This window comes from Chelonia mydas, chromosome 10 (genome assembly GCF_015237465.2).
Source record: "Chelonia mydas isolate rCheMyd1 chromosome 10, rCheMyd1.pri.v2, whole genome shotgun sequence".
In the NCBI taxonomy this organism is placed as follows: Eukaryota; Metazoa; Chordata; order Testudines; family Cheloniidae; genus Chelonia; species Chelonia mydas.
Window position 1 is genome coordinate 16,195,333 of NC_051250.2, and position 27,559 is coordinate 16,222,891.

The following is a 27,559-nucleotide window of genomic DNA, read 5'->3' on the forward strand; positions in this document are numbered from 1 at the left end:
ACACAGATACACTCCTTAAATAGCTGCATCATGAAAATGTGCACATATGTTGTTTGGGCACGCCTAGTTATAGTCAATGTTTAGGCACACCTATCTTCTTAAAAATCTGCCTGCACCAGCAGTGTGTGTTAAACTGAACAGGCTCAACATGCTTTAGGTTTATCTTGAATATTAAGACCAGATTCTTCTAATCAAGACCAGAGACACTGAATAAAGCCAAACTGCATATTATCAAAGCAACAGAACCCTAATCTTTCCAATGCACAATTAAATCTACAATACAGGTCTGGATTCTGCAAAGCATTTAAACACATAATTTACTGAAATTAGGGCCAGAGTGACCCAATTCCTAGCAATAATTATTTAAAAGTTACAGGAGTTGGTGGATTTCTATTTAGCAACACCATACCACTTTAATACATGTTAATCAACGCCTGTATTGCCCTCCAGACATTCCCTGTATGTCTCGCAACACCTTAGAAACAATGGGTGGCTCTTTCAAAGGCAGAGCATACATGAGGGTTTAACTGGTAAACATTCTTTCATAAAATGTTTTAACTGATAAAGGGTTTTGTTGTTGTTGCTGATTGCTGCCTAGGTAACTGTAAGCTCTCCTTGAGAGTAAGAGGATGTATTTTTAATTTGATGTGTGGGGACTGTGCTTCCCAACTTTCGTTAATGTTAATGGAAATCCCATGTCTAAGCTCACAACAGGTCATGCTGAAAATTTTCCCCTTAATGTTTAACACAATACCGTTTAATAATAATCATGAAAGTACATTTATTACACTTTGTATTCATTGTTAGCCCACATCAGAAAAAGATTTGTTGGGATAACACCATACGATGATGGATTCAAAAGTCAGTGCCCTTTGGCAAAAAAGGAAGACTGTAACAAGTATATTTTATATCAAACAGATTGAAAATAAGGCCCTATCCACATGAAAACAGAAACCACGCGAGCAATACCATCATTTTGTGTAACTCCAGATAGAATCTGGTCCTTTCTGTGAAGCCAATATATTAAAAGCTCTGGTACTGACTGTATCAAAACCACCGTTACACAGGAGCTTTGTACATGATTTTTAAACCTGATGCATTACCTTTATCACTCTATCCACATCCTGTTTATTTAGATCCTCTCCACATTCTTGGCTCAACTGATGCTGGATGACGTTCCTGCGCACTCGATAATTTTTGGTAAAGATTTTAAGCAAAACCTGCCGATGCTTTAAAACAAAAGTTTATTTTAACACACAAGAGAAAAATTATCTGCATTATATTTCCAAACATGAAACAAGAAAACCACCGTCGGCTCCAAACAAGCTTTTAGGTACATCATTTGGCACAACACGTTCACTGAATTGCGTTAAAGAAATCTTCCTTAGCAAATCCCTCTCCAAACAGTCCCATGCTAGCATGCTAGAACTATAGCAAGTATAAGAATGATACTTAGCATGTACAGTGTATTTCTGTATTCAAACCATTGTATAAACGTTAGCTAATTCAGTCCTGCAACACCCTTCTGAGGAAGGTATTATCCCCCTTATACAGAGAGAAACTGAGGCAGAGACAGTTTAATTAATGGAGCTAGAATTTGAGCTAAGCTTAGAACTCAGGAGTTCCTGGCCTTCTGCTCACTCCACTGGACTAGATTCTCTATAACGAACATCTAGAGCATGCTGCTGTGGGTCTTTCCTGTGAAAATTGTTTTATATTGTGAGCATGGACTTTCTGCTTCCTTATGTTCCATTACTCTCAATTTACAGTAGTAACAATTAAAAAGTCAGTGGATGCCCACAAGTGCCACAGTTACTTCCCATTCTAGCTATAAGGAAATTCAGACCTCTCAGGTATCGCCATAGGGTAACTATTGGATAATGCTGACTTTTTAAACAGCAAGGAACAGTTTTAATATGCTCTAAGGCCTGGTTTGAATGGAGCAGCAAACTGGTACTACTCACGTCTACAAAGCTATTTACACTAGTGTTTAATGAGCAGCATATGTTATTGCTTCTGTCCGCTCTCCCACACCCCAGTGAAGCAATCATCACTTCTGTGAACTGAGCACTGCCTCCCAGCTTGGAGTAGCTTGGCACTGGAAACCACAGACTCCAAGGGGGTGGAGAGGGGGGTCATGGGAGAGGGGGAGACAGCCCGTTGTATCACTTTTAAAAGCAAGAATGCAAATAATACCAAGCTCCCAGCAACCAGTAATCTGGGAATGACTTGGCTAGATTTACAGTCATGTTTGCCTTTACCTGGTCGTAAATGTCACCAGCTTCCCAAAGTGCATAAACCTTTAATTCGTCCGGTGAAACAGCATGAATCTGTGGGGGAAACTAAGAACAGTTTGCACCAGTCAGGTGGTTGCTTTAATTTTAGTTACAGGCTGTTAAAACAAATCATCTTCAATGAGTGAATGTTGGAAGCTCCAGGAACACTTCAGCAGCCTTATATTGCCCCAATTAAGCCAAAGCCATGTTTGATCAGCACCTTTATTCACTATTAGTGAAATTCACTCATGCACTAAGGGTCCACCCACAGTGCCTATGAACTGCTTAAACTTTGTTTTGAGGGTGTAAGTGGGAATTAACTAGCACACAGGGCTTGTGCAGGCTCTCTGCCACTGAGGCATGGGCAGTGAGGGGATTTCACCCTTTGGATGCAACTGCTAAACACTGAAAGAGCAATGCCAGTGCTTGAATGTTAAAGGATATTTCATGGCAACAAAACATTTAGTTCTCTCTATAAGCAGCGACTGAGACACACTTGCTTCTATGCTAAAAGTTGCTCTGAGCTGTTCTCTGCTATTGCACGAAGTAGGATTTCACTCTTTCTAGAAGTTTTTACATTGACTATGGCAGTTTTTAGGGTGCCTAGGTGCTACAGTTATACACATATATAAATAAAACAGATAGATAGATACATAGATACAGTAGACAGATTAGATTAGACTAGACAGGTATTCAATTGTCACTCCTGGAGCCACCAAAAGCATGGGAAAACTTTACCCAACACAGGGTGAGGGAAAAATATGGCATTGCTGAAACACCCATCATTTCTGTCTTGTGGGCAGGCTACACAATCCCACAAGAGTGAACAGTAAACTGCTTGTGAAGCCAGGCACTTGCTTATTGCAGATTCAGAAAATGAAACACTTTTAATTTCAAGCACCCACGCAGGGAAACAAGCCTTTGGTTTTTCTCAGCTGCCATGCCCTCATGCCGCTCTCCACCTCACAAGCGATGCAGCAGCCCCCATCTCACCACTCACACGCCATACAAATGCTTACATGGAAAAATAAAAAACCTCTCTCTTAGCCCCAACATCTTCCCTCAGAGCATGCTCTCACTCTTGACATACTTCCTCCTTCAGGTCACTAATAATTCATTCCTTGCCAATGACAACCTAATTTTCAAAATCAACCATCAGAGGCGAACAAGCCCATTCAGATCCCCTACCCTATGGCACAGGGATGATCATTTGTTCCATTCCATTTCTTGTCACACTTAATGGTTAGCCGGTACAAAACATACCTTTCCTCCCACCCCTCACAGGCTTAGATGAAAGCCCTGGATGACTGTGCCAGAAATCCTAGTCTTTATATTCACACTTAATCTGTACTCTTACTGTAAAGAGGAAAGTTGTTGTTTGGTAGGAGCTACCTGGTGAGATTAGCAGCTCAGAATCCTGCATTGCTCCAATATTGTGAGACACATCATGTACATTTTAATAAACTTTAGAATCTCTTGACACTTCAGACTTCTCTCTCCTCAAAGGAATGCTGGCTAATAAAGGCTGGCCTCCTATGGTATGCATATCCCACATCAGATTCTCACAGGAAAATGAATTATGGTCAAGGCCTGAGAGAGGGACAATGCGTGGAGCAAGAAGTGTTTATTCCAACACTGTGTTACATATCACTTGCTCTCCTTTGTCTGACAGAGCTCTGAAACGGACCTGTACTGCAAGATGCTCTTTCCCTGACCCAATCACACTACCACGCCTGCATTTATCTTGGCCATTCAGAAACTCTGGTTCTAAGCCAATGTGGTTTTACCAAGCCTCAGCAGCCGGAATGCCTCCAAGGAAACAGATGACTGGGAGTTAAAAATAAATAAATAAATACAAACTTCTCATCTTCCCCCTTTGTGAAGCGTCTGCAAGACACTATTACCAAGATCATCTCACTCTCCTGCTAATCCCAGTACATCGACTTGCCTCAGGATTTGGGCAGAGGCCAGCAGTCCTTCCTAGAGGGCTTCCATCAAGACACAGGGAAGGTGGAGTGGCCCTCCAGTGCCCTTCAAAGACCTAGGAAAGGGATCCCAGTGAGGGAAGGCAGCAACCCTAAGAGGGGGAAGGGTGCCACTACTCAAAGAAGTTAATGGATTTTCCTTGTGTGCAAACATCCTCCCCATGGCACTGTGGAACTTCAAGCAGAGGCTCACTCCAAGTGTGAGTGCTGAATGTGACTATGCAGCAAAACTATTTGTTCAAGGCTTCCTTTCCCTTGCCCTAGCTTGTCCTGGACTGTCAGATTGCCTGGAATCTTAGGTTAAAGGAAACAATAGCCAATTGCATTCAAGTGCAGGTCTACCCAAGACTCGCTCTCTGGATCCCACCACTGTGCTAATGACGGAGCATTTCTTTTGGCTTGAAGATATTACAATGCTACCAAGTATGTGCAAGCAAAGTACCTCCGCAATAGGTGCCTAACGGCTTCGATTGCAGCAAGCGGCGTCTCAGTGGATTCTAGTACAAAGACACAGCAACCATTAGACTAACTTGCACTCTAAGCGCATCAGGTCAGAGTCAATAAATCCTTCATTTCTATGGGAGAGAACTGGTAAAGGCTTTAACCAATTTTTTAGCAATGCATTTTCTGTGATGTGGCAGCTTGACTGCACCCCTCCTGGAGGGCCTTATTTTCATTACCTCAATTCATTAGTTTTTAATCACTGGAGCAACTTCATTACAGAAAATTAACATGTAATTATTGCATCAAGTGATAAAATGAAAGGTCCTTGCACTGCTAAGAAGGTCTTGGGTTCCAACGGATCCACCAAGGGATGCAACCCATGCCCAAGAAAGCGCTATGTCCACATGGAGTGTTTGGTGAGTGTAAACACACCACAACTAATCTCAACCCCCTCTGCGAGAGATAGGGGAAGGGGCTCCTGGTGGAAAGGATTTACGCTGGTGATTGCAGCAGTGCAGGGTCCCTTTATCTAAATAGTGGGATTTGCAACAAGGCTCATGATAAGCCGTGTGCTTCTAGGAACGACCAATGCGCTTGCAGCCAACATTATACAACAGATGCCACGCTCTGGTGGGCTGGATGGGCCTAAAAGCCTCCACACCGTCCCTTCAGTAGGGAATGTCTGGCTTTAAGTCAGGTTCTATATTTAAAGCTTCTTCTGTTACATGTTCCACAGGAGAGAGGCAATTCCCTCTCGCCGTCCAGCTTCCTCAGGAGTTGTTTTTTAAAAAACAGTATGTTCACCTCCTTCCCCACGAAGTTTAAGTAATAATATAATGAAGTAATTTACAAAGTTTCAAAACCAACCCAACCTGAAGTGACCGCACCAGCAATGGCCACAGCTAATTAACATTCGCAGTATGTGCAGCCACATCACATGAAAAAAAGCGAGACCCTGAAACAGCCACAGGACGAGGCTCCAGGTGGAAAACCAGCCAGGATGAGCAGGGATTTAGAAGTCACCGGGAGAAGGGAGAAGAAATCATTTAATTGGGGACTTTCTCTAGAAGCATTTCAAGTCCATTACTTACCTCCCAGCTGCCACACTGTATACCTACCATGCATGGCCACCATACTATAGTATTCCTACCTCCCCGCAACAGGCCTTGTTCCTTAGCTGAGTCTTAATTCCCATGCTCTAGTACTACTTCTGAATTATTTCGTGCTCCCCTCACTCAGTCCTCCTCCTGAACTTTGTCCTGCCTCCTCCTTCAAGCAGCTGTCCCTTCTCTTTTTCTCTCCCCCAAAAGGCAGTGGACTGAAAGTTCTCTCCCTAGCTGCAAACTGACCAGGACTGCTACCTGGCTTGTAAACTGGTTTCACCCTTAGGCTCCCTCTGCATTCACTACAATGGTAGCTCTCTTCCCTCCGCTAATTGAGCTATCTTCACACAGTGCTGCAGGAAGTCCTAGCTCTCAAACACACAAACATTTCCCTGTCTTTATAGCAGCCACAGAAACGCCTACCAGAAAAGGAAATTTAACAGCCGGTGACCAAAGGAACGTGGCACAGGCACAGCATGTAACTCCTGCTATATTTTTCCCAGCCACTCGTTGTATTGCCAGGTGTGTCCTGCGCCCCTGAGATAACAGATACCATTGTTCCTTCCACAGCAGCCCTGAGAACAGGGAGCTTGTACAGCCCTGGCTACGGCAAATGGACCTGGGATTTGGATCACTTCAGACTGCTTCATGGAATCGTGAGGATAACAAGTAGTGAAGCACTGGGGTCCAGTCCATAGGAAGCCGTACCTGTGAGTTCCTTTATGCGGACCAGGAGAGCACTGTAGGGGGCCAGCACTCAAGCAAGGATTGTGGGAAGCAGGAAGTCAGCCAGCCAAAGCCCCATCTTCAATGGGCCGAGAGGCAGCCGCTCAGAGGGATATCCGTCCCAGCCACACAGTGTGGATGCACTGTGTAGGTCACAGTATGTTTAAAAGCACCCCAGCCACTCAGCACGTGTGCCCTTCCCAACGTGTACAATATAAAGAGGATACTTACAGGCACCAAAATCTGTCTGCAGCCAGTGTCCAATACCATGTCTTGTAACATTTTGTCTGAAATGCCACTAAACAACGTGTGTCCCGGGGGCAGACTGGCTAAGTGAAGATTAAATAACCGTTTAAGCTCACTCAGAGTAAGAACAAACTGTTTCTTAAACGTCTTCATCACAAACGCTTTCAGTTCCTGTGCAACTCGATCCATACACCCGCCTGGCAAGTGGCCGTTTAACGAGTCCATGGAGTTTTCCTCTGAATGGATCCCATTGACCATGCCATTGTTCATACTCTCATAGGTGGACGCGTCCATAGGCTCCTCGTCGCTCAAAGGCTCCTCTTTAATGCAGACATTGGAAATATCCATCTTGGATGGAGAGTCATTTGCTTTGCTCTCTGCCTTTTTCTTTTGTAACTCTTTCTCCAGCAGCCCACAGTTCTGTTTGACTTTTGCTTTAGCCATATTGACCCTTTGTTCCCCAGAAACCAGAAGTGGGTGAGCTAGTAAGATATAAGAGTAAAACACTGTTAGAGAATCTTGGACATTAATTCTACAGTATATTTATTAAACAGACCTTAGTGAATTAACGGCACTGAACAAAGTTTACTCCAGAGATCCAAGACCCCAAAGTGATTTCAGACTAGATTTTGTTTTTAAAATAACTGAACAAGCAGAGAAAAATTTCAATAACTGCTAGCAAGATACTTAGGGCTTGACTTTTCAGAAGTATCAAGCCCACGGCCACGGGAAAACATGCGTGTGTGAGTCTTAGAGCCCTGTGTGAATCAGGAATTGCACATACAACTGCACACACATTTCTGCTTGCACCCCTAGACTCCTGACATCTTTGTAAGAGAAGATTTTTCAAGAGAGGCTGGATGCCCATAGAATTGCTGCAAGGAGAAAACCAGCTGCAGCAATTGCTATAGCTACCACACAGGATGTTGCATGCTTGCAAATGGGAGAATGGATGGGAAAGTGATTTGAGTGACCGCTGATCAGAGGGAAGGGGGTGAATCCAGCAGACCTTCTCTATTAGGGTATGGTCCATAGCATGAAAGAGATTGAGAACCCCTTTTCTGTAGTAACTACGGAGTCTGGAAATGGGGAGTGCTCTCCCTCCCTAATCCCGGCCACTTCTGTACATCCATTCTCAGCAAATGGGGGTGTGACAGAGGAATTGCAAGCTTCAGTACCAAGGGAGTAAGATAAAGTACACTATGTTTTATAGTAAACTGCATGCACATACTCAGCACATACTTATCTTCTATGCCATTAGGCCTACTAATTCTTTTCCAAATAACCCAACACCTAATCCTTCCCAGCAGATAAGATAGAGGGTATTGAAATGTATTCATGTGTCCATTTGTCAGTTCTGCTTGCAGTCTCCATGGACTCCAATCTCTGGTAAATAACCAAGTACTTAGCTCAAACTCCTGGAATCTCAAGTTTTCATAACCTCTTATGATTACAGAACAGCTGCTTTAAACTTTCACTGGCTGCAATGGTGGAGAATCACCTTGAAAAGAGAAGGCCTTGTACCTCCTTAGACCTCCTGTTAAACTAATTCTTCACTAATAGCTTAACCATCACCCATGGCAGAACAGAGTAGGGGAACTGCTAATTTCCACTGGTTTATAAACTATGGGGCTATCACAATGGTGAGAATAACTCTGACAACTGCGCTGCCCTTAATGAGGAAGTAGAGTCTATTACACGCATGGATTCCTCTGCGCTGGGGAATCCACAGTTGTGCCTATATGGCAGTTTTAAGGTTGCCTTGTCCCACCCTGGTGGTTTAAGCTCACCTTAATGTAGCCCAGAATCTACCTCAAACAATCAAAAGGGAAACTGCAGACTCATCCCCCCTCCCCCCAAAAAAGAAGTGACGCACAGAAATTACACTAGAAACACAAACGGGAGAGTATATTTTATAATGATCTTAACCATTAGTATACCTGATTGTCCATCTTGTTTCTTTGGTGTCAAATGTTCCTTTAATAGATTATAGACCTTTTCTAATCTGAAATTCAAGAGAAAATACACAAGAGTATTTTTTTTTTAGTTTGGCATTCCTACACCTGAACACAGACATTTCGGCTTTAGCTCCTTTGGCATTTTTGAAAGGCTAAAGCATTTGGAGATGGTCAACGGCCCAGTGAAATTGGGAACCATGGAACAGTCCCATCATACAACTGCCCTTTAAAAGGGACGTGTAGAGGAAGTGCAGATCAAAATACTACCATGCTACAATCTACAGTCATAGGACAGTTGGTACTTGTACATCTTTAATTTATCCCCCAGAAGAAAGCAAATCATTTACTTGGCCTGAATGCCCATCCACAGCATATTCTGCCTCTGAACCACATCTGGATGCTTTTTAACAAAGTCTTCATCATAAGGGAGCAAGAATTCCCAGCCTTTGTTTATTCTTGCAATAGACATGTGCTCTAAGAAGTCCTTCACATCTTCCGGGCAAAGCTGAAAGAAAGAAAGAAGTGTAACAGGTCAGGGAAACCACACCTGCAGCCATACAAACCTGGGCTGTGATATCACCAAATAAGAAGAGTTGGGCTGGATTAAGGTTTGGGTAGGAGACTGCCAAGAAAAGCAGTCTCCTGGCAATTCAACAGGAGATGGTCTTCCCTCTGAGTCAGTACCAGGAGGGACCATATTTCAGAAGGGACCTAAAGCTAAGCATGTAGTTAAACAGTCTGCAGCACTTTTTGCAAAACTTGGGGAGTTATCCCCAATATCCTGAACAAACTGCACTGTGGATAATTATATTCCACATATCTAAGCGTTCTCTGAAGTTTAGACTTCTTGGTTTCTGTTAAAAGCCCAGAGGCAGCTGCATTTCAGCTATAGGTGAAGCAACCCTCTAGGTACACATCCATGTCCACCGCTGGCAAAGTGCACTAGAAAATTTCAGAATGTAAGATTATTAAATCCCTACATAAAATTAACTCATTCTGTCATTTTATTTTGTGTGATTTTTTTTTAATCCTTACAGTGCTTTTTCACTTTTAATCCCATTTACTTTACAGATACTAACGTGCTTGAGCAGATGATTCAGCGATCAGGTGCCTGAGTTGCTCTTAAGCAATTAAGAGCTACCCTCCCCTGAGGAGGCTGAATGCTTTGATTCGTCATGCATTCACAGTCTCCACTATGCAGTACACATCTGAAGCAACACTGTCCTAGGTTAGCAATAATGGGAATTAGCAGTGAAATGTGTCAGGTAATGTCCTAAAGTCAGCAGTAAAATGGGTCACCACTGTGTGCGGTGCTAGGAGGAAAGGCAAGCATCAGCATGAATTAGCCACAAATGCAGCTATTGACAATTCCCACTGCTTATCATATGCCTCTGGTTTAGAAAAAATTGTTACTCACTTTTGTGACTGTGGCCACTTCCTTTCGCACGACCCAGCGATCCTGTGTAAACTTCCACATCTGGGGGAAATAAAGAGGGGGGGCAGGGAGACATATTTTAGGAAGCTGCATTACTAAAGAACAGATGCATTGTTGTGACAACGGCATAACCAGAAACCAGGAACCTTTCAAGAATGCAGGGGTGGGCAATTCTCAGCCAGGCAAGTGGGTCAACTGGGGCAAATACAGACCTGGCATGGTCTATTCCTGTAGACATTTTCCTTGAATGATAAGAAAGGACACAAAAACAAAAGTTCTAGCGAAATCCAAGATTTGCCTTGGTGAAGCTGTGGCAGAAATTGCACTTAGATCCTCTGAAATTTACATTAAACATGGTTTAAAAAAAAAACAAACATGACAAAAACCTAACAAACATTGAGGAAGCTCATTGTTATTCTGTGACTTTACAGGCATCATCAGGGGTAGCACTCGGAACGTTCTGCTCCAAAACCATGTGTTTTGCCACTTGCCCAAGAGGAAATCTCCATGAGCTGTCACTAACAGTGAAGTTTATATCCTTTTTATATGTCAACCAGTGCAGGACTCCCATCCTCTCTCTTAGTCCTTTCTACAGCACCCATCACCATAAAAGGAAGTGTGGTGAGCATGCCTGCACCAGTACATTACAATCACTTAGATTCCTACCCACTGCCCCCACTCCACACACACACACAAGCTTGGGCCAGTTCAGTTTATGGAGGTTTTAATACATTTTGGAGGGTTGGGGGCAGGAATTTAAACCCTTGTTGCTACCAATTCCTCCCTCCCCACTCTCTGCCCTGTCACAGCCTAGGGTGTAAAAAATCACGAGCAACTGGGCTGTTTCTGTATGTCCTTTCACCTTCTTCAGCTTCTCTCCCCCTACATACTAATCGACACAGCTGCCCCCAATGCACTAGCACACACGTCTTTAAAACCACAAGCTATCACTGACTCCAGTAAAGGAGACAATTGTGAACATACCCTTCTTGCAACTATTCATAGGTCCAAAACTGCCAGCTTTCCTACAGGACACTCTCTATTCAACCCGACTGCTGAACATGCCACCTCCTCTGGGCCTAGTATTACTGCTGCTCCACTACTCAGCTAAGTGCAGTAGTGGTTTTGGTCCCCAGAATCCCCAAAACTTCAAATGCAATACTCTCGGGCACTGCCTATTTCCCATGCCTCCGGGAATAAGAGTTACCCCTGAATCTGGGTCTCCTATATGGCAGCACATTGAGCAGCTTTCAAGATGTGTCAGAAAGTCAATTTTAATTACCGTCAGTTTGGGCTCACACAGAGACTAATCTAACAGCAGCTGACCAGAAGAGAAACTAAGCAGAGTGCAAACATCAGAGTGATCAGCTCTAATAGGAAAATGACAGGGTCACACACATGCTTGTATCTGTCCATTAGAGATGGAAGCCACAGAGCATGGCAAATGTTGAAGTTATTTTGGGATTAGTTCTCCTTAGATTGTTTGTAAAGACAAACGCGGTCTCTAGGTAAAAAGGTCTGTTCCCTGCTGGGGTTTAGAGAGAGAGAGAGAGTGAGTGTGAGTGTGTGTGTCTTGTACTCACAATTTATATTTGCACTTATTGCTCATGAAAGGTGCTAGAACAGCAGCTCTGGGAGCGAAGCCCTTTTACTGAACAACAGGGCACGCATAGCAAGTACAGTGCATCCCTAGCATCTCCCTGCAAAGGTCCTTCAGTTCTGCCCTAGAGGGACCACCTCTGAAGGTGATAGGCTGTTCAGCCTCCATCAGCCTCTGCTGAGCCTGCCATTAAGTGGGTTAGCATGATGGCGGCTTTGTGTCATATTTTAAAATGTGATAACTGTTTTTATTAGGTAGATGATCTGACACCTAGATCTGATTGACACCCGTCAACCAATCATATGACTAGCAAGTGACAATCAATATATTTCCATGTTGATTCTCTTAACTCCTTCAACAAAATCTTCAGGAGTAATTTAGAGATTATTTCTTTGGAACAAACCTCAGATCATAGAAGAACAGTACAGATTAGCAATGATGTGGTCAGTTATGCCAACTTCATCTGATTTGGGTTTTGGCACTGGAAAACAAACAGAGCGTATCTATACTTACAACAAAGTCTCTTCCCCTGCAAAGCACTTCTGCAGGGACTCCACTGTGTGGGCTAGAGGTATCTTTTGGATAGAGGACATCGCTGTTAATTAAAAGAGGAAATAATTAATTATGATGCATTGCAACTAAATATTATCAGTGAGGATTTTTAACAGAGTGTATATGCCCTGACGCGTCCATTCATTGGTCAAAAGACACCTTTCATCCAGCCAAGTTTGCAGGCTTTACACAAATTCCAATGAAGTTAAAGCCCTGTCTGCATCAAGAGAATTCACACTGGTGTGACAACATCAGCGCAGTTCACACTAGTGCAAAGAGGGGCTTAGACCAGTGAAGTTTAATCTGGTAACAAACAGAAATAAGATGCACAGATGTAAACTGTATGCTGGTAGAGCACATCTACATTAGGGGTCTGCCCCAGCTTAGCTACATCAGTGTGAATTTCCTTAATGCACACATGTCCAAAAGTGTGTCACCACATGCTTTGGGCTACATGGCTTCCCCACACAACCCCAAAGGTAACATGAGCCAAAACATTTATACACCGGACTTAGTTTATTGTTATTCTAATTTAATACTCAAGGATTTTAAGTAAGAGATGCTATAAATTCCATCAGCTGGGGCACTTAACACCCCATCCCATTCGGACTGGGGTACTAATTAAATTACATCCACCATCATAAGTGCTCTCCATAGCCCCAAGGTCACTCCTGATCATGGGTTTCACGCCACACAGCTGATCAGGGCAAAAGCTGTTTTTCACCCTCACAATAAAAGGCTCTATTAGGCTAATCTTACACTTCCAACGCTTTTTTTCTATTGGAAGATGAAGGTATTGTAACAACCACGGACACACATAAAACAGTACTAGCAACTGCTACAACATAAACACCCTCGTGCCATCATTCTGGGAGCTTGTATACAGCATTATCCGGCTCACAGCATTCCTTTCTGGAGTGATTTAAGATAGAGTGCATCTGTGTCACCTTACAGGCGATTCTGCAGCAGCTGCAGCCCCAGGTCGTGGGTGGCCAAAGCGTGGTCCACAGGCTAATGGCTGCCAATGAATGTGAACGTGACTAGTGTTCACCCTCATCTTTATTACAGATGTGGCCTAAAGATGAGGGTGCAATTCCCAGCACGTAATATCCCATGTGGATGAAAAGGATATGGCATTTGAGACCTGCAGTGTCGCTGGGATGCCCTACTGTATTAAAGATTAAGGTGACTACAATAGGATCCATTTTATGAACATGAGGTGCACCCAGCAACCTACTCTCAATTTATCAAATGGATAAACCCTTCCAGAGACCAGCTCTCAGTGACAACAGCAATAAACCAGTAATGACTCCTATACTGATGGAATAAAGATTTTTCTTCCCAAAAACTGAAGTGGCTCAATACACAAACAAAACAGATCACACAGTTCGATACAATTTTAGATAGCTCAGCCTCTGCCCTGTGATCATTTAACATCAGCCCTTTGTCTTCTGCATAACAGACTACTGTAACAAGAATTGCATTTAATCAAGTATTTAAGTAACTTGGGTTTTTGAGCTCAGACACTGGTGCTTTCAACTACATTACAGCAACAAAATGTTAGTAAAGGATACAAAGTCATTGTTCTGATCCACTCCTAACAGGAACGTTAACATTTGACGACAACAAAGAACAGAAGGCGTACCTTTTTACCACCCAGTTTCCCTGGACCAGCATCGCCACCTGCTGTATACAGCGTAAAACTGCAGTAGAATCGATCCCAGAACCCAATAAACTCATGAGGTTTGCAAAAGGCATTACTTTCACTAAAGGAAAAGATGAAACACAGTTGTTTTAAAGATGTTTTCAATGTTTTATTTAGATTCATAGAAGGACTTCCTTTTTTTAAAAAAATGGATACACAGATTTTATTTTTTAATATAAAAGACTCCCATCTGTTTAAACTGAAATCAGCGATCAAAAATATTTCACAGCTCCCGAAAAATAAAAAGCACTTTAGAAGAAGCACTCCATTTCAGTCAGTCTGCATATGCACTGAAAACATGTCAGGGAATGTTGTGTGCAAGTTAATTGGCTTAACTGATCCCAAATTAATACACTGATAAAAGAAACCATCTATACCATTCTATTTTTTGCAATAGACTGAGTCATCTGACAAGACAGTAAGACCCAGAGACAAAAACTTTAGCACTTGCTATTGTCAAATCATTAGCAATTCCAGAAAGATGGGCTAAAGCTGTCTCAGGCTACATGCAGGAGGCACATATTACTGAAAACCTTCCCGGGAAAGGACAAGGCCAAAATGGCAGGTTGCTGCATTAAACTCTGAGCTAAAATTCATGCTTAGTCTCCACTACCCAGCAGTGGATCAACAGAGACAGGTGTGTCCTGGAAGGAACAGCAGTGGTCTTAGAGTGGAAGTTATTCCAAGGAGTACTCCTTTGGCTGCACATGCCCAAATCGCAGGTGTCAGCTCTCCAAGCAGTCATGTGTCTATCTTCCCTTCTAAATCAATGGCGTACTCGATCGGCAATGGAAGAGATGCTATTCAGAGCCTGAGACTTAGCCCTAGAAACAAAGGGCCATAGAGACTCTCAGCCCTGTAGGATGACAGCATAGACACTGCCAGGAAAGGCTACTTATTTTAGGGAAAAGGAGGGTAAGTCTGAGGTCATGAAAGGACGTGAGGAAGTGAAATGTTTTAAAAATATCACATACCATTCTTCATCAGAATCTTAATCTGATCAGCGAGGGGTAAAGTTCTCAGCTGTGCCATAGAAAGCACATTGCTTGGAGCCACAGGTTTGTCTCTGTAAATAAACAAGCAGAACTGTAGCCAATGAAATACAACATCCAGCCAACGTGAGGTTAGGACATTCCATGCAAACACTTACTTCTCTTCTTCTACATTCGGAGGCATCAGCATCATTAAGTATTCACTAATGGAAAAGAAAATGTATCAGCCTTAAAATACTTGTATTAGGATTTTCTAGGCTGAAGTACAATGATCTCCTGCTTAGTGCAATCTTATTTATGTGAAATCTACAAAGTAAATATTAGCTTCCAAGGTCATTTTTCCTTTCCAAAGAAATTCAGTGCTGGAGAAATGTATGAAGACTGTAGTTATATCCACTAAGAACTATTTGCTTACAACGATTTTTAGCGTGTTGGAAGAAATCAAAATCACTGAATTCATGCTATTACCAGTAACAACTGATAAAGATTTCTACATCACATTCCTTAAATTTAGTTAAGGTGAGGAAGGATGGTGCAGTCATCAGTGCACTAGACTGGGACTATGGAGACCAGGATTCCATTCCCTGCTCTACCACACATTTACTGACCTTGGGCAAGTCACTTAGCCTCTCAGAGCATGTCTACACTGCAATTAGACACCTACAACTGGCCTGCGCCAGCTGACTCGGGCTTGCAGGTCTCAGGCTAAGGGCTGTTTAATTGCAGTGTAGATGTTTAGACTCAAACTACAGCTCGGTCTCTGGGACCCTGCGAGGCAAAAGGGTCCCAGAGCTCACGCTGCTGCCCAAGCCCTAGTATCTACACCACAATTACACAGCCCCTTCGCCCAAGTCAGCTGGCATGGACAAGCCGTGAGTTTTTAATTGTAGTGTAGACACGCCCTTTGTGTCTCAGCTCCCCATTTATAAAATGGGGATAATAGCACTTCCCTAACTCACAGCAGTGTTGTGAGGGTAGTACATTAAAGACTCCGAGGCACTCAGGTACTACAGTAAGTACCTCAGATACACAGTAACAGGCCAGGTTCTCTCCTCTGTTCCACCTGTGTAGTACTCATCCACTTCAGTGTGACTGAGGACAGAATCTGGCCCTAAAAATTTTTCATAGACAGGACAGTTCAATGAGATGCCAAATTTTAAAAATAACCCACCAACACCATGAGTGCAAAACACCATGTCCTGCTGCTTTCCCACTATTGGGCCTTGCTTACCCCAGATTACAGGAAAACCACATTAATTACTGCATCCTGGACAGATTCCTGTAACCACCATATAAACCTTTCCCCCATACAGCTACCAAAAAGCAAATCTGAAGCTGAAAAACAGTCAAGTACTTTTAAGTCTTTATTAAAAATCATAAAATAGGTTTTGTAAAACTCATTTATTAATAAAAGTTCTTGACTTGTTTTTTTTTTTAAAATTTAATAGTTTCTGGTTTTGATTTAAACCTTCCCCAGCTGCATTTGTAATCCTTGCATTATAGAACCGTGTTAGCACATAAGAACTAGAGTTAATCTGGCTTAAAAAAAAAAAAAAAAAAAAAAAGTGGCAATGACTGGTTTCACTCTCTGGCCTGAGTGAAATACAAAAAAACCCAAAACCCGCACCAAAAATTATGAGAAAAAAATAATCAATTTTTTAAAAATTATTTCTATCATTAAAACCTACTGTTGTTAATAATATATATGACAACCTGACAAATATTCAAACGTTACTGCGACTTGTGTAGGATACTAGACCAAAGTTTTTACCTGGGAGATTTAATTAATTCGGTATTCTCTGCCATGCCATGTCCCTGACTGAGTAAATACTGGCGCTCATGTTCGGAACGGCTGTCCTGAGAAATGTGGGGATGGAAGAGCAAGACTCACTGCAATGTACAGTAAACGTGCCATATCTCAAACAGTTTAATTCTTCATTCTCAGGCTCTCCAGCACCATTAAAATCCCACACTCATTATTCTAACATGTAGCTAGTGGACTATGTAATTACTTGTAATGCATTACTTTCACACGGCTGCGTTGACATTGATGCAACATGGGAAAGCTTGAGTGTGTATTATTTTAAAACACGGACACATTTACATTTTTTGTTAGTTGATTATCACTCCTGGCATCAAACTGATTTGATTCCCCTGACCAACACCCTATCTAATGCCTGAAAGTGCCCAGTCCACAAGCAAAGGCCTGAGTTTGATCCTCAGACTCAGGCCCCCCTGCATGTTGCTGACACTAGAGCCTGCTGAGATACATGAGTATTCAAGCCTCCAAAGCACCCAGAACATACCTACCCTTAAACCATAATAATGCAGATGGACCCAATGCTCTTCAGCTTGTCTCTTCTGCAGGAATTCATAGGACTGAACACGTCGCTGACGAGCTTGTTCAGTCTCTGGTCGGGAGAATCTTACCTACAAGATTTGATTACCGTTAACTACTGTCCCCAAAACTCTCAAAATGACACAGATTAAAATGGCACAGGGAATTATATGCAAAAACGTGTGCGCTATATAAAGAAAATACATTGAATGGCAAAGCCAGGGGTAGACAGCTAGGAACTAGCTGAACTAGAAATGCTCTTTCGCAACAGCCCCACCCTTCTTATTTCACTTGTTGACTTAACTAAATAGTCAACTTTCCCATTCCCAAGTGGAGGTTTAATTGCTGAGCACCAACTGCGGTGTAAACCCTGTCAGCTCATTATGGATTGTTATACTCTGATTGTGCACAGTTTCTTGAACTACCAGTAATAAGGAATCTCAGACATACAGTAATTTGCTTGATGTCGTCTTCAGCTTCATCTTGGGACGAATCTCCCGCTGACAAAAAAACAAGCCAGGAAAATGAAATTAAAAATATAATCAAAGATGAAGCAGCCACAAGAGAGTTTATGACTGTTCTGAGGCTTAGTCCAGGAGAGAGGTATGGTCCAAAACACAGGACCAGTGGCCAGCCACCTCAGTTCTATTTATATAAATACCTGGGTAGCTGTATCTCTCGTCACCACACTATATGAGCACCTCACAAACAAACGCTCCTGTTAGGTATGGAAAAATTACCACCACCAGAGAGAATTGAGGCACAGAGACCTGAAGGGGCTGACCCAACATCATACAGGAAGCTTGTGGCAGAGCTGGGAATTGAACTTGCTCTGATATTAAGTCTATATGTCTTTGGGCAAGTAATTTATCCTATGTATCTTGGTTCCCCCATTTGTTAAATAGAGATATCAATATGGTAATATACTGATTAGTTTGCATATATGTTCCACTGCCCTCTACTGGATGCAATCAGAAATGCATCACTGGCATAGGATCTACAAGGCAGACGCATAATGGAGACTCTCCTTTGACTCTCGAGGTAGGGGCCAGTGCTTTTGGAACAAGTAGATCTAGGTTCAATTCCTGTGGATGCTATTATGTTCCAAATGCCCATGGAATGCAGCACAGTAACAACCGTGAAGACCTAGGTGGCTACAGATTTGTTACAACACTTAACTGATAGGGGTCTTGAGAGGATGAGCTAACTGTGCAGCACAATGAAAAAAGTACTGTAAGTTTTATTTTTATATTCTACCATCCAGGTGTTCACAGTCTCATGTTCTAGACCTTTAATTCATCTGACGGTTAAAAGGAACAATTATTTCCTCTGAGCCAATCATTATACATTATTCTATTTTAAAACATGCTCAGTGTTTCTTCAGCTATGAATAGCTCTTTCCAATAACACCATCAAGTCAGTATAACAAAATCTAAAGAGAAATCAAATTGTTCTGTAACAAAGAAAATACAGCTTGTAATGTATTTACCTTCATTAGCAGCTTCTCTTTCTCGGTGTTTGGCATCAGCTTTGTCCAAGTAGGAGAAACTTGGCCTCAGTTGTAGAATGCCATATAGTGGAGTTAGGTGAAGTTCACCTGAAAAATTACAAGTTATTTTCCAAGGCCTACAGTTGGCAATTTTCATTTTCCTATCATCTTTGTAATGTCACAGTTTAAATTTAAGACAAAGATTTATTAAATTTAAATGTAAGATGAGACTCTTAAATGGAAGATTAATCCAGTCCTTAGTATTTCAAAGAGGTATCAGAATTGAACCCCTTGGTCCAAACCTGCCCCTACAATTCGCTTTTTGGTAGGATCCAAGCCTGGAAGAGGCCCATTTTCTGGATAACATATGGCTCAAACTCACATTTCACAAGGTCAGATGATCTGACAAGATTTCTGCCATTTGTGGCCAAAAATCTCAGAACAGCAGCTCATGAAAGATCAGTACTAATCCAATCCCAACCTGTGATTCAGCCTTGAAGCCCACCCCCGAGCTCATAGCCTAAACCGAATCTCGACATCAGTAACGTCTCTTTGTCCCTTCTCTAAATAAGTATCTCTGCCACAAACTGGAGAACAATACCCAGTGCTGGTTCCACAGCATCCAAAGTTTACAGCAGCCCCTGGCCTTCCACCCCAATAATGAGTATTTACATCATTATGACAACAGCAAACTCTGAATAAGGTGACATCAAAAACGTATAGAATACCAATCTTAGGAAATTCTTGGGACATCAGTATTCCCAGAGGTTTTTAGAATACTAAGCAAGAGAGGGTTTGGGAAACAAATGAAGGAGCAGAACGTGTGGAGTAAGGGAGAACAGCAACAGAGAGACTGAAGTGAATATTAAATAATATCCCCTTCAGTGTATATGGTTTCAGTCTATAATTCAATGGTAGAGTTCTGGTTGCATCTACAAGCCCTACTAACTGTTACCTTGTTTACAATGTCATTAGAACACCTTAATGGAATCTCAAGGACTTTAGAACACTCCAAGTAGTTAAGTTCTCCCTTACAGTAACTTACTTATAAGGAATTGACAGCCACTAAATAGGAACAGAGGCTGCTGGAGACAAACACCACAGTTTTTTCATTTCAAACCCTGCATATTTAAAAAACGATTTATTTCGTAAGGTCGGGGGAGGAGAAAAAAAATAACCTTTTCTATAGATAGCAGCAGCATAACGGGAAACGTTACTCGCAGCCTGTGAAGAGCAGAAAGTTTGTCTGTCCATCAGCTTCCTGTAAATAAATTAAACTTTTATGACTACAGTCCACAGATACCACAAAACATGCAAGCCTTAAAGGGCAGAAGCAAAGAGTTGTTGCTCTCTAAAATTGAGTACGGTAATTAAACTTGCAGGTCTTTTAAAAATATATATTTATACGTGTATTTGCTGATATCCCACGCTGCAGCATTATTTACTATGGGTACTGTGGAAGTCACAGCACCCCAACTACAATATTATCTGTCCCATGTGCTCATTCAATTAGGGGCTCTTTAGAAAGTGCTGAGTGGTGGCTTCCCAGCTATCCAGAGATGCCCTGATGGAATTACACAGCAGAAGACACTCTACAGTATGAGGCACTGGAGCAGCTACTCTGCTTCCTTAATCCTTCCTCTGGGAGAGCTACTGGGTTACATTAACAGGTACCGAAGGCCCTGAGAGGCCTTAATTCAGCAAAGTGTTTAAGCTTGTGCTGAAGATTTACATATGTCCCTCACGCTTTGATGGCTCCTGGCTAGAATTAGCACTGAGGGACATTTATTTGGTTTAGATGTTGTTTTGTCATTTTTCCAAGGGACTCAGGCATAACACTCTCCAATGACAGAAAATGCCACCAACTTTAATTGCACACCTGGCCGAGTTTTATTTTTACCTGCTGCCATTATAAGCTACCCTTAGACTATGCAACTAAAAGAGATAAGACAGAAAAAAATATGCCTCTAATTTTTGCACATCCAACAGTAGTTCGTGAATAGTCACATTCACTGTTTCCCCGAATAGCCAGCCAGCCAGGTTCCCCTATTGTTTGCGTGCATCCTTCATGATGCAACAGGGGAGCAAAAAATATTCTGAAACGTGGGATTGTAAAAAAATTCACAAAAATCAGTAGCGAGACTCCGGGACAGGTGAGATATCTCAACGTACTTTTAATTCGTTTTTTTAAAAAAAACTGACAAATTTCAAGTTGACAGCGTCTCTTAAAATGCAAAATGTATAGACCAAGATTTTCATAAATGACGAGTGATTTCTGGGTGCCCAAGCTTAGACACCATACCGTGGCTATATGTTTTTAGGGTGTGTGTTCAGCTTTTCCTGAAAATCAAGCTCCTTAAAACGGTCTTAAGTTGGGCACCCAAAAATTGACACACACCCCCCAAAATCACTAGTTACTTTTGAAAGTCTTGGCAATATATTTTAAAATGTCTAAATTTCTCCATATTTGGAAGATTGTGATTACTGGGCCAAAAAGTTAACCCTAATTGTAAGCTGAAATGTAAAAAGGATGTAAAAGTTAATAAGATGTCAGAATAACCTATAACATTTTTTAGCCTGCATGGGAATTTACCATGGAAAATAGGTCAAATTATTTTCAGTAATGATGTTATGAACAAATGCAAGAAAACCAGAGAGAGAATAAATTAGTCCAAACAAACAAACAAAAATCTACTGACATGATTCAAGGACTGTGCTGAGGCTGGACCTAATAAACAAGATATGGGATCAGGAATTAATGGATCAAAATTGGTGTGAAGGATATAAAGCCTAATTGATGGACAAAATATTGAGATGAACTATGCCACCCATTTTTCTCATCTTTGGGTTCTTAAAAAAGAAATGTTGGGGGGAAAAAAATCTCTTTCCCCAGTGCATGTCTGCTCAGCACGCCCCAGCTCAGCTAGTCTCGTCCCACCTCACCTTCCCCAACCCCAACAGAAGAAGCAGACCAAACCAAAGGACATTCTTCCTGAGAGGAAGGCCAGCAGGCTTTACTCCTCTTTAAGGAATTTTGTTTTTCACTTGGGAGTCCTGAAAGCCATCATATCATCATGACATCCAGTCCTCAGCCCATCAGTGGGGATACATAATTGCCAGCACCATAGAGGTACCCAAGATTTTGTTCTGTTTCCCTTCCCTTTGTGTTACTTTCTGCCTGCCCCTGCAATTCCTATCTCTCATGGTTTTCCACTGAATCCTAAAAATCAACCACACTACATCAGCACAAAAGAGATGAGATGTCCATAGCCTTGTCTTGTCTAAGGAGAAATAACCCAATCAGAGGACATCCCTGACCTGAATGTGAATCAGGGTCCAGGCACCAGATGTCACGGTCACCTGCCAGCCAAAGTATCCATTCACGACTGACCAGCCATCCAGTGTTTCAAAAACATCAACAAAAGCCATATTTCCCCCACCTTTTCTATCTTTTCTCTTCTCCACCTTCTGTTTGTTAAACACAGAAGAAGTGAATATCCTTTGCACATCAGGACTGACAGTAAAATTAAACCTTCCTTTTTATCAAGGAACGGTTGTTAATGAAAATAAGAGACTGATATTTTGTCTGCAAAAGGAGAGAGACTTTAATATGCTTTATTTAAGTTTGTTTTGCGTAGTCATTCAATTTCAGTATAAATGCCTATTTTAATTTCTTGTTCTTCCTTGTGTTTGATCAATAAACTTTCAACTTTACAAGGCATGGTTTTCTGTGCTTGCCAGAAACTGAGTAAACCAAGGCCTCTGTAGAAAAAACCCCGAACCTAAGTGTCACTGTTTTAATGCTGGACAGAGAAGGAGTTTACAAACACCTTTAACTTTTTTGGTCCTTGAAATCACTATAACAGACCTTGAGATTGCATATTTGTTTGCTCCGCCCCTTCCCTAAAAGTTTGGTGGGAAATCTGACCATTTACTAGAAAAGAAAATCAGAGCAAAGAGGATACCTACGAGGAATAGGTACTAGTTTCATCTGTGCAGGTGCCATCCACATTGAGAGCGATCTGTTCTCCTTTGCTGCGACAGTAGTTGGGATTCAAAGTATCAATGGCCATTTCAAGTTCAACCTAATCACCAATAATTAAGAAAACACAAATAGTTAACATAGCATAATCACCAAATATTCAACCAAACTTAGGCTCCAGTCTCACAAAGACTAATGTATGTTTACCATTATGCCTACAAGCAACCCCGTTAAAGTCAAATGGGACAAATCACATACATAAGATCAAGCAGGTGCTTGAGTCTCTGCAGGACTGATATACACTGTCATGCTGTATATCAATGCCATTTGCAGACGCCCAACGAAAACTACCAAATTTGATCTGTACTTCAGGAACCCTTTTTAAATGGATTTTGAAGATGTATCATTTACACTGCAGGTGGAGCACCAAAATTCAAGACTTTCCCTTTACATCACCAAAGATTTAAAGAAAAGAAAATAGCACACGAAAGATGCTCGGAGTTACAGCTGCCCTGCTGCTCTCAACATGTGTCAGCAAATCTATTACAAAACACGTTCTTTCAGGTGTTTACCTCACACTCCTTTCCAGTGCATCAAACCCAAGTTTAGGTGGATGTTTAACAGCCAAACTCTGCCTCTCATAAGCAGCTCATAATTCTCATCGACATCAAAGGAAATGCACATAGCCACTGGAGGGCAGAATTTGGGCATTATGGCTGAGATTTTAAATGGGATTTAGATGCACAATTTCCCATTCGAATTAATGGGAGTGGAGAGTCTAAGTGCCCTTAGGCAGCCTTGAAAAAAAAGCATGTGTGTGTGTGTGTTCTGACTACGCTGTCAGATAGCTTTGTTTAAGAATACCACGGCCCCCTTCCCTCTCTCCTGCCACCAGGTCTATTCAGAAAGTCTGAAGCCCAATGCATTTCCGCAAGACTTGGGCAATGAAACACCATACTATATTCCATCTAGTGGCAAAGAGCCCTGTTCTGATCTTACAGTGGTTTTATGCCAGTGTAATTCCACTGGCTTCAGTGGAGTTACTCCTGATTTACAACTACGTGAGAGGAGAATCAGGGTTACAAATGGCTCCTTGCAAAGTGTGGGCCTGACCCTGCAAGCTTCCAGAGGCATGGGGATCTCCCACAGATCTGTGACCTCACCGATTTAGAGAGTTACTCCTAATTTACACTTGCCTAAGGGAGAGCAGCACCAAGCCCTATCACTAATACTAAAATACAGAGCATGTCACCAGAACCCAAATGTGCTCTAGAAATAAAGACATATGAAAAATGCTCTTTAAAAATATGGATTATTAGCACAAGCATCCCCGACCTGAACTAGAATTATCACATGCTCAGCTACAATGGCTCTCAGGGGTGGGATTTCAATATTTTTATACTAAAGGAGTATCCTCTCCATCACTGCTTCACCTGCTTCTCTACAAAGCAAACACCATGCTGGAGAAAGCCCTCTTTAAAATTTCTCAAATTCTCTGAAAGAACTAACCTAAGAGATGCAGTACCACAAGTGGCTGCATCACCACAACAGCTAATTATTAATAATTATATGTATAGCGTTAGCACCTAGCAGCAGAGCACAATTCATATTTCCTAAGCATACAACGTACAGCATGAAACAATCTTTTCAGACTAGCATTACATGATACCTGACCTTTTGCTGCTTTGGCTTTATCTTTGCCGACAGATGCGTCACATCATCATACGTCATGGAAGCTGGACGAATAGGATACTAGAAAACAAAAATGTTTCACAGAGTGTCTTTCATCTAAAGTCTCAAGATGCTTCAAAAAAAAAAAAAACAAACAAAAAAAAACCCTAACTAACCCTTCCCTTCCCCACCCCATCTATTGTATACCCACTTCCCAGATGATTACAAGGCACAGAAGAATAAATGACTTGACTGGTCTGGTGAGTCACTGGCAGAGCTGGGAATAGGGCCCAGAAATCAAACTCCCAGTCCTTTGCTCAAGCCACTACACAACACTCCCTACCAATGAACCATGATATACAGAATTTTTTATCCAAGAATCTCAAATTGCTTTACAAAAAGGTGGGTGAGTACTAATATCCACATTTCACAGATGGAAGAATGAAGCACTGAAAGATTAAGTGACTTGGCCAAAGTCTTCTAGGAATTCAGTAACAGAGTGAAGAATTAGAACCCAGCTCTCTTGACTCCCATTTCCCAGCTCTAATCACTACGTGATTCTGCTTCCTCCATAACACATGGGAGATGTTTGCAGTGTTATTGTAGCTGAGTCAGCCCCAGGATATTAGAGAGACAAACTAGGTGAGGTAATATCTTTTATTGGACCACCTTCTGTTGGTGAAAGAGTGCTCTCATTAACTGGAATTATGAGCATAAATCTTTGGAGCATCCATACAGAGTTAAACTGCTTCACAGATGTAAAAATAAATAATTTCAAAAGCAGAGAAGCCAAAATTCTTTTCAATACAAGGAGGTAAGCAACTCTCTATACTACCCACTGCAGTTTCTCTTTAGTGGTGTTATCAGGGCTGCCTTTCACTCCATGGGACTTAAACCAATGAGGACATGCAGCAGTTTATACGGAGATAATACCTAAGGGCAACACTGTCCTGGCAGTGGTTGAAAGGGTGTGTGTGAAGGGATAACAGCTGCCCTGTACTACCACCAGCCATCCCCTGTTTTGGCACTATACTATGTGTTTGAATGGACCAAGGCCTAAACGGACCCACCTAAACCCAACCCCCACATAAATCCAAGGCCGAGACAGGTCTGCAGCCCCATGTAAGAAACTGCATTGGGAAATCCACCAAATGCTGCCACGCTAGTGACAAACCCTTACACTGCCAATAGGTGCTAACACACAGGAAACAGCATAGCAAGTGAAACTGCCCAGCATCATCCAGCAGAAGTCGTACTGGGGCATGCTAGGAGCTGTTAGGATCTATGTTAACAGTAAGAGAAGTTACTGCTTTATGAAATAATTATTCTTTAAAAATTATATCCAAGAAGTCATCTGGAATACCTGGAACATATACAGCTTCTCCGACAGGCTTTTGGCCAGGTACACGTCAATCTAACAAAGCAAAAGAAACAAGTTTAACCAGACCGAAAGCTACGATTGCTGATGCTCTCAGACATTACTGAGAATGCAGCCATCTGTTCTCAAGTTACTAGAGATGGGAGAAATTTGCCTAGTTTGGAGTTTCACTATGAATGCTGAACCTAGGTAAGGACCATGAATCTTTTGGCAAACCCAGCCTCTGCTAGTTTTCCACACGAAACTCAGCAATTTTGTATATTTTTGCCATGACACAAGGCAGAGGTCAGTGGCTTTGGCCGAGTGTTGGGTTCTCTCAAAGCAAACTCAGGGCACGGCCAACACACCTCTCCTGGGACAAGGGAAAATGGCTCTCATTGGGCTTTCTGTGAACCTAATACCACAATTATCACCCAGCTCTAGAAGAAACTCATGTGTCTCTTTGGTAACAGCGAATGTAAGGTGAGTATCTAACTAATACCATGTCACAAAGGCAATGTTAAGAATATGAAATTAAAAATGAGAGATGGGATGAACAAGCTCAGAACCCCATATCTGTCCCATTACCAGCTCTTTGCCACAAACACCTAGAATTCATGGAGGTTTCATGAATATCACAAGTGGACACTGCCACAGAATGGCAGCCATTTTGGGTACTTATGTGATCCTGTCAGCTCCCATTCCTGCTGGCCACATCCCCTCCCCCAATACCTTCCCTTTCCTAGCACCTTCATAGTGGCCTGTGTGTGTGAATTCACATCAAATATCAATAGGACACCACAGCCACTATGATGATCCTTTTAAAAGCAGAATGGTCCGAAACTCCTTTCAGACTAGAACCAGATCTCAACTCTTTGTTTTAGCAGAAGCAGTGAACACATTTACCAGTCATTTCATTTTTATGACCTTCTAATCCAGCAAAATAATTCTATTTAAAATTGTTCTAACTTTCCAAAGTGAAATTTAGTGCACATAAAAGACGCCGGATGATAAATCTGGAGACTGATCCTCTATTTATCCACTGAACAGATAAAGCAGTGGTGCTAGCTTCTCAATGCTGACTTACCAATGTTCTTCATCTCTGACTTGGAACACAATCTCAGGGGTCAAACGCTAGAACAGTTCTCCATGCCAACTCTGCCCACAAGAGTGCCAACTTGTTTTGGCAATGAGGATACCTGTATACTTGACCACCTATTTCCTTCAGGTACTGTAGGTTTTTGGGCATCAGATGCCAGTTAAACCCAGGGAAACATTCTTTCCAAGTGCAAAAGGCTAAGAAAAACAAATTTCAAGAAAACCAAACACTCACTAATGACCCAATGTAAATTTACCTCTTGTATAATTGGGTCATCTTCTTCATTTGCCATGCTAAAATGGGAAAAGCAATGTTTCAGGTCCTTCCCTAGCACAATCTGAAAGAGAGGAAAAGTACTGTATCAAGGATTGTTTTGTAAGAGCTATAGTTCCCCCATTCGTAATTTCCATCTTGTGTACCATGTGCAGCCTAGGATCCTTCCTTGCTCACACTGTTTTAGTTCCTTTTAATAGAAGGGAATTTTATTTTTTGGAAAGCAGACTATGGGGAATACATTTGTGTGGCCTTATTTCTTCCTTCTTCCTCTTTTGCTGGCTATGACACTTTTGTACAGTATGTATTAGGGCAGCACTGACAGCGG

At 42.0% G+C, this 27,559-nt stretch overlaps 1 protein-coding gene across 5 annotated transcripts in view; it reads right to left on the reverse strand.

Moving 5' to 3' along the window:
- POLR3E (RNA polymerase III subunit E) overlaps positions 1-27,559 on the reverse strand; it is a 38,703-nt gene that overhangs the window by 3,352 nt on the left and 7,792 nt on the right. For 2 of the 5 annotated variants that reach the window (XM_007060625.4, XM_043523462.1), the window contains exons 2-20: positions 27,215-27,295; positions 25,866-25,916; positions 24,506-24,583; positions 22,819-22,934; positions 20,028-20,110; positions 18,850-18,957; positions 17,811-17,860; positions 17,333-17,452; positions 16,794-16,879; positions 15,181-15,225; positions 15,005-15,096; positions 13,971-14,091; positions 12,287-12,368; positions 10,156-10,215; positions 9,086-9,243; positions 8,721-8,785; positions 6,766-7,262; positions 2,262-2,342; positions 1,104-1,229 (exon numbers count right to left, since the gene is read on the reverse strand). In XM_007060625.4, the coding sequence (XP_007060687.1) occupies positions 1,104-1,229; positions 2,262-2,342; positions 6,766-7,262; positions 8,721-8,785; positions 9,086-9,243; positions 10,156-10,215; positions 12,287-12,368; positions 13,971-14,091; positions 15,005-15,096; positions 15,181-15,225; positions 16,794-16,879; positions 17,333-17,452; positions 17,811-17,860; positions 18,850-18,957; positions 20,028-20,110; positions 22,819-22,934; positions 24,506-24,583; positions 25,866-25,916; positions 27,215-27,250 (2,055 nt within the window). In that variant the 5' untranslated portion in view covers positions 27,251-27,295. Of the gene's footprint in view, positions 1-1,103; positions 1,230-2,261; positions 2,343-4,703; positions 4,759-6,765; positions 7,263-8,720; positions 8,786-9,085; positions 9,244-10,155; positions 10,216-12,286; positions 12,369-13,970; positions 14,092-15,004; positions 15,097-15,180; positions 15,226-16,793; positions 16,880-17,332; positions 17,453-17,810; positions 17,861-18,849; positions 18,958-20,027; positions 20,111-22,289; positions 22,309-22,818; positions 22,935-24,505; positions 24,584-25,865; positions 25,917-27,214; positions 27,296-27,559 lie in introns of those variants that run through there. The other 3 variants (XM_037911794.2, XM_037911792.2, XM_043523463.1) reach the window with 3 other exon arrangements.